General features: G+C 41.3%; 1 protein-coding gene across 5 annotated transcripts in view; it reads left to right on the top strand.

Moving 5' to 3' along the window:
- frmd3 (FERM domain containing 3) overlaps positions 1 to 7,500 on the top strand; it is a 43,822-nt gene that overhangs the window by 13,407 nt on the left and 22,915 nt on the right. For all 5 annotated transcript variants that reach the window (XM_060054012.1, XM_060054011.1, XM_060054014.1 and 2 more), the window contains exons 4-7: positions 1,010 to 1,088; positions 4,353 to 4,450; positions 5,898 to 6,021; positions 7,083 to 7,170. In XM_060054012.1, the coding sequence (XP_059909995.1) occupies positions 1,010 to 1,088; positions 4,353 to 4,450; positions 5,898 to 6,021; positions 7,083 to 7,170 (389 nt within the window). The remainder of the gene's footprint in view (positions 1 to 1,009; positions 1,089 to 4,352; positions 4,451 to 5,897; positions 6,022 to 7,082; positions 7,171 to 7,500) is intronic.

Here is a 7,500-nt window from a genome sequence, read left to right as displayed (position 1 = left end):
GTCTGTATGTGTTTTTGGTGGAGGGAAAGGGATTAGATGCTTGTTGAACAGATTTTAAGAGAGCATTTTGTGGAGAGCAAAATGTTAAAGTCTGTATGATCGATACAGACACACTTGTCAAGTTATTTGGAATGGTGTAACTATCAACAATATATGTGTTAGTATTTGGGTTAGGGTTTGGAATTCTTAACAATTCAGAAATCCATCAGTTGCCAGTGTTTTTAAGGGTTATATGTGAATTCCGAGTAGCAAGTCTTCTTTGAAAATGTAGTGAGTCAGTCTGTTTGTCTATCCGTCTCTCACCTAGTTACTAAAACATGTGAAATAAATAAACAATGTGTGAAGTAAATTATCTTTGACAGTGTGTGTGTGTGTGTGTGTGTGTGTGTGTGTGTGTGTGTGTGTGTGTGTGAGTGTGAGTTTCAAGTATACAACCTTGATATTGGCACCCCAGAAGGGGATTTAGATTTTATGTTGTTTGATCTAAGGCCTGCAGCCTCATCACACATCTCTTATGTGTGTGTGTGTGTGTGTGTGTGTGTGTGTGTGTGTGTGTGTGTGTGTGTGTGTGTGGGTGTGGGTGTGGGTGTGGGTGTGTGTGTGTGCGCGTGTGTTGGTGTATGTTCCTGTTCGTGTCCCAAATCCCCTCTGTGTGTATTATTTCAATTATCATGCCAACACACACACGCACACGCACATGCACATGCACACACACAAAATGGACATCTTGTCAAACACTTTGGGACGCAGATCAAATGAAGAGAAGCAAAATAGATAGTCAATGGATTATAAATGATTCCTCAGTTGTGTTTCTATCTATATGCAAATAAGTCACTTATTTGCATCTTTCGTTGTAGTAGTGTGTTCCTGTGTATACCTGTGTGTGTTTGTGTAATTTACCTAATTAATGCTTGAATCAAATGAGTAAACTAAGCACACAGTCCAGATATATGCATTCACTCATTGACTTGACACATGACTCACTCTTGTACCTGCTGTGTTCCTACAGCTCAACAGCCCTACATGATGTGCTTTCGAGTCAAGTTCTATCCCAACGAGCCAATGAAGATCAAGGAAGAGCTCACCAGGTAATGACACCTGCTGTTTGTTGCCTGCTAATGGACGATATGTTCAAATTGAGTGAATGAAGTAGATTGGAAACAGCAGGTGGTATAACTTGTGTGTTTTAACAGAGATGGGGATATCCCCATAATTTCATTGTACTGTTTAATTGCCGTTTAATTGCCATTTAAAAAAGGAAAATCTCCATTATTTTGATATAATTTGGTACCGGACTTTGTAAAGTGATTGCGGTAAACAAGTTTTTACAGTCATGGTCCTCAGATCTGGGCATGTGAATCCTTTTGAGACGGTTCCTACGACAGCAGATAACATCATAATATCAACAATAGCACAAGTAGTTTTTCTAAACAAAAGTGCTTGAACTAGACGTCAGCGCCCTCCTCTCAGGCCCAGTTAAGTGGATCTGGAGAACCACTACAGTTGATACACTCCTCCCCAGCCTCCCTGCTGCAGGTGCTCTCCACGCAAACATAATTATATTGCTTACTCAGCGGGGAATTGGTTTCCATCTACTTTGCATCTCAACCAAAATGCCTCGCCAGTCCCTCTGCTTTCCCATCACCCACACTATACTTTGTGTTCCTGCTTCCATCCTCCTTATCTTTCTCAGATCTATTTTATCTTTTGGTCTTGGTTTCTTTCTTTCTCTTACTGCCTCTGAATGCCACCTGTCTTCTCAGGTCTCTCTCCCTTCCTTTACTCCTCCTGCCATCTTGTTACTCTCCCTCCGTCTCCTCCTCACTCGTCTCTCTTCCAGACATGATCCATTTGATCTCACCGCCTCCCCTGTTCTCTTGACATCACTTCCTGTCTTCTGCTTTCCTTCCTTATCAGTACTTTATGTGAATTTAAAAACGTGTTGTTAATCCCATCCAGAAAATGTGAGTGACATTCAAAGCCGCAGAATTACACGACAATATCAGAATTAGGAAAATCTACAAATAAAATAAAAAGTTAAACATGCAAACCCAATATGAGTCATAAATTGTATGTAAATGTGAGTAAAATACATTCAGAAGCAGAATAAATATTATTCTGTGATAAATTATTAACATGTATCGGTCCAGAAGTAAGCTAACAAGATAAAGCAGATGGAGAATCTGGGGGGAGGCTGATTTGGTCCTTGACTCCGCCTGTATTCAGGGCCCAGGTGACCACGTGAAAGATACACCATTCCCTAATTGCTCCCGAAGAGCCGCTGGTTTAGTTCCATGGTTCACATAATAGTCGTTTTTTAAGAGCCCGTTGTGGCTAGACCTGTCTTCTTCCTCTTCTTTACCACCCTCTTCTCCTCTTCCACCTCCCCCTCTCGATCAAGGTCTATAAAGTGTCTCCCGCTGGTTTGTGTTTATATTTATGATATCTTTCTTATTCTGCTTCCTAGTCCCTGGGCTAGAAGCTTTCAGCGGTTTCTGCCGCCGTCGTCTGTAGTCCACTTAGCTTCTGCTTCGTCCATTAGCTTCTTTTAGGGTCCCCTTTTAGGGGCTTCCGAAAGCACAATTTGTTGCTTTGTTTGACCCAGACTCTTTTATCAAATGGCTAAATTGGAACACGAGAATGGATGACTCAAGTTTTCCGAACTCATCGTCAAAGAATATATGAACACTTAATTCTTTCTTTAAACATTCAACCTCAAATTCACAGTTTGTAATTGATGCGTCAGAATTTCAAATGCATGTGCATTAACATCACTCTGACGATGTTTTTTTTTTAATAACATAATTTAAATCGCTATAGGGCTTGTACATCACAACGTTCCATGCCAATGACCGCTTCCATTTTCATAGCATAGGAGCATTGGATTGTGTTGTGTTTGAGACTGCCATGGTACTTCTCATGCGAGACGTGGCAAATCAATTTAATTAGTGTAGTTTACGGAATATTAACGTTAGTTTTGAATTTTACAGTACCACACGCTCATAACAATATGGCAGAGTATCGCCAACAAATAATCCCATGATGCATTCTGATATGGAGCCTAATGCATGAGAACCTGGAGAGTCAATGAAATCAAAATGTAATCAAATCAAAGTGGGGCAGGCAAAATTATAATTCTATCAAACTAAATATTAATCTGGGGTTATCGCTTCGCATCACAACCAGCTCAAAATGGAAGCTTCTCTGCATTTAATGGTGTTTTTTTAATGGTGAGGCAATGTGGGACCACAGAGCAGCTCTCTGGACACAGCATCAAGTTTTTCAACATGAAGCATGGCTTAGAGAAGGCATGGGTCAGCTCACAACCAGTTGAATCAATAAGCCATAACAGTAGCCCTTGAATGTGTGTGTGTGTGTGTGTGTGTGTGTGTGTGTGTGTGTGTGTGTGTGTGTGTGTGTGTGTGTGTGTGTGTGTGTGTGTGTGTGTGTGTGTGTGTGTGTGTGTGTGTGTGTGTGCCTTCCTGAGTCTGGCTTACTTAAATTGTGGGTGTGTGCATCCTTGATCAGCTGCTTGTCCCGCTCTTTCTCTGTCTGTCTCTCTCTGTTACTCTCTCATACTCTCTTTGTGCCTTTCTTCTTCTTCCCTCAGTTGTCGTCAACATTCTCTGTGGTAACGTGACACCCATTAGCAAAGCATGCCTGCGTTCACTTTGTCTCCATGGCAGATGTTGCTGTAGCAACAACCGGTCTACGCGGTACAGTGGATGACTCCATATTAATAAAACACTTGCCGTGCTAGGGTTTATGTCAACGGAAACATACAATTAAAAATAGGGCATTGGTTCAGTACTTTGTCTGCTGTTTATGTACGCAAACATATGGATATTAACCATATACTGAGAGCGAAATCAGTTTGGATTGTGATTCCATGGTTTGCTAAATCTAATATTTTAGCAAGGGTTTAACCAAGAAACTGGGGCAACTGTACAAGGTAATTAGTTGATTTTTAAAATAATTTTAACCAATCTGTATCATCATTTTTCTGTTAGAACCTTAACGACCTCCGACCTCTGCGAAGAGTCTCCAAAACACAGTTACACAACACCGATCTGAAAGTAATACTTTTTGTTTCTCGACTGAGACCCAGAACCAATGTCACAGTTGCCCGAGGAGACGGGTGGAGACACTTCTGATATTTCTCGAAACTCACAGTGAAACTTGACTCAGCTATGTCACAAAAGATACCTTTTGTTAAGAACCTTGTTCTAAACAATGTGTGTGTGTGTGTGTGTGTGTGTGTGTGTGTGTGTGTGTGTGTGTGTGTGTGTGTGTGTGTGTGTGTGTGTGTGTGTGTGTGTGTGTGTGTGTGTGCGCGTGTGTGCGTGTTCCAGGTATCTCCTGTACCTCCAGTTAAAGAGAGACGTCTATCACGGCCGTCTCCTCTGTCCATTTGCAGACGCTGCCTATTTGGGAGCCTGTATCATACAGGGTGAGTCCACACTACTGTTCAGCTCCGATATTCTCACACTTATACACACACATACAGCCATTTAGGAGCATCCCTGATACACAAACACTCATGCACACACATACAACCATTTTGAGTTCCCCTGATACACTAACACTCATATACACACAATGGAGCATCCCTTATACACTAGGAGTCATGCACACATGCTACTATTTAGCACTGTATCTGATACACTGATACTCATATACACTCATACAACCATTTAGCAACGGCTCTTATTCACTTATATACTCACATACTACCAATTAGCACTGGCCCTGACAGACACATTTGATTGGAAGCATTGTGCTATTAAACTATATTTTGTCCCTGAAAATTGCTTATAAAATGGAATGAACGATGGGTCCATTTTAGCACAGAGCTTCTCTACTTATATCTTACAAAAAAAACTTTGTGGATAGTAGTTGATAGTTAACGAGGATTGTTTGATGTGGGTATGACAATCCCATTGCTGAGTCCTTGTACCGCATTGCTAGTTTCCTTTTCACTGCCAGCCGTCACCTTTTGTCCTCTGTAGTCTGTGTTGTGTCTCATACCCAGAGAAAGGCACTGCTGGCGCCTTCCCAACAAAGCATCCCTTTATCTCTTTTTTTATCCAAAAACATCGAAATGTCTGAACAACTGAAGCTTTAATCATTGACAAAGAATTCAACCCGGATTTGTCATTATTATCCTACATTATAAACTATTGATTGAAAGTGACTTTTTAAATATCAGTATATATTCAGATTTCAATATTTGTATATATCATCCATATCCATGATGTGACTTTCAGCACTTCTGATTGGCTCAAATCCCTTGAGTGTAGAATGTGATTCGCCGAGCTACTTCAATGCTGAGCCCCCACCCCAGCATGCGATTGGCTGATCACAAGGTCCTCTCTTCCACATCGTTAGAATGGGGACTAGAGGATTATTGTTTAATTAAACCCCCAGCAACTTTAATTGAACCTGAATGAAGCATGCGTGCTGAGTACCTCTCTGAAGGAGAACTTGATCTGATACCACTGCAAGTGGAAAAGAAAAAATCCTTCTCCATTCAAATAGTGAATTCATGTTCAATGTATATTGATCCCATTGTTAACCATCGTATATACTGCTACTTTTGTACAAGACAGTGTGACCTTTGTTTTGTATTTGTGGATTATCCTTAAATAAAATATATAAAATATAACATAGACAATATATCCAAACAATCTGAAGAAACAAATACATTTAATGGCTAATATAAATTTTCAAATATACATTTTAAGTCCGTCCCTAAGGCGTTGGAAATGTCTGAAAGAAGGTTATAGTGAATATAGTGGGTTTTGGATCATTGAACTACGTACCTCCATCATATCAACATACTTCTAAACATTGATATTTGCCACACAAAGTGTGATGGGCTGTTTTTTTCTTCCCAGCGGAACTAGGGGATTACGACCCAGACGAACACCCTTCCGACTATATCCGGGACTTCAAACTTTTCCCTAAACAATCCCTGAAACTGGAGCGGAAGATCATAGAGATACACAAGAATGAGCTCAGGTACTTTACAACAAATACATTCCCATTGTCTCATGTTGAAATATGTCAAACACTTCCAAAGTCCGATATATTGAGCATTTTGCATATGTTTTGATAGGCAAAAGTTGGATGTTGAAGATTGAATAGGCTTTAGCTTGAGAAATATAAGCTACAATTTCAAGGTCATTCAAAGTGACTTTCTCCGTTTATTTTTTTTTAACCAGAATCCCTTAAATCCCAGCTCTGGTACTCTATAATATAGTGTTGTTGAATAGTATACTTCATTTTTTTTTAAGGAGGAATTGGATTAGCAGAGCTCCAGGCTACATAAATCATGCATGGATACACATTCAACACATAACCAGATCCAAACAGAGTGCTGTCACTAAACAGCCCCGTACTCTACACAGACCACCGTCAAAGCCAGCGCTGCCGGACGGCAACACAAGACCCGGTCGGTTGACCCGTCTTCCAAAGTAGCTCAACAGTATTGCTGTGAGCTCTTTTGACCGTCACATATACAGCGATTATGAGGTCAAAGATACATCCCTTGTTAGTCAGGGCACAGAGCCACACGCAGCTTATCCTCGCAGCAGCGGGTCTCCCTGAAAACAGCATCGACCATCCGCCTGCCACGAGGATCGTCTGCGTGGCAGACGGGTGCAACGTTGTTGGCCAAAGTAAGACACGGTTGAACTAGCCAGCAAACACATGATGATGTTTGGATCTCCCTTTCTAATTCCCTCGCTCAGATGTTGAACAAAGGTAAATGGGGGAATAGTCCCATTTACCTTTGGGACTGCTAAATTAATTTGGCAGCAATGCTCACCCCCTGTGCCAATGTATTAACATTATCTCCTTCCTTGCCCATTCTGTCCCTCCTCTCCTTTCTACTCTCTTCCTCTCCTCACCGCTCCTCTATTCTCTGCCCTCCTCTCCTTTCTAATCTTCTTTTCTTCACCCTTTTCCTTCTCCTCTCCTCTCCTCACCCCTTCTCTGCCCTCCTCAACACTTCTCTCCTCTCTCTTTCCCTCTCCTCTCCTTCATACTTCCCCCACCTCCACTTGTCTCCTCTCCTTCAGGGGCCAGTCAGCGGCCTTAGCTGAGCTCAACATGGTCCAAAGGGCTCACACTCTGGAGACATACGGGGTTGACCCTCACCCATGCAAGGTAAATGTACCCCAACCCCCCGACAATCCATTCATCCAATGCCCCATTTCTCATACATTTCGTACAAATAATAGTAAATAATCAGCATAAGAGTTCCTTCACCCTCTCCGTTGCAAAAACGTGAAAATATTGTGTGAAATATTTTTTGATATGAGTTTTCAAAGTGTGGGGCTTTCCATGTGTCGCTATAGATCATCAGGGCACTTATAAATATTACCAGAGACAAATTTTGATCAATGGCAATGCAACTTTGTACCACAGTAGAGGTACAAATTGATATGAAAGCTTTGCAACCGGTGCAATAAGCTTAATTATGTCTCATTTCTCAAA

Source organism: Gadus macrocephalus, chromosome 6 (assembly GCF_031168955.1).
Source record: "Gadus macrocephalus chromosome 6, ASM3116895v1".
Classification (NCBI taxonomy): domain Eukaryota; kingdom Metazoa; phylum Chordata; class Actinopteri; order Gadiformes; family Gadidae; genus Gadus; species Gadus macrocephalus.
The sequence above is the reverse complement of the archived record's forward strand: the minus strand, read 5'-3'. Positions and strand labels throughout refer to the sequence as shown.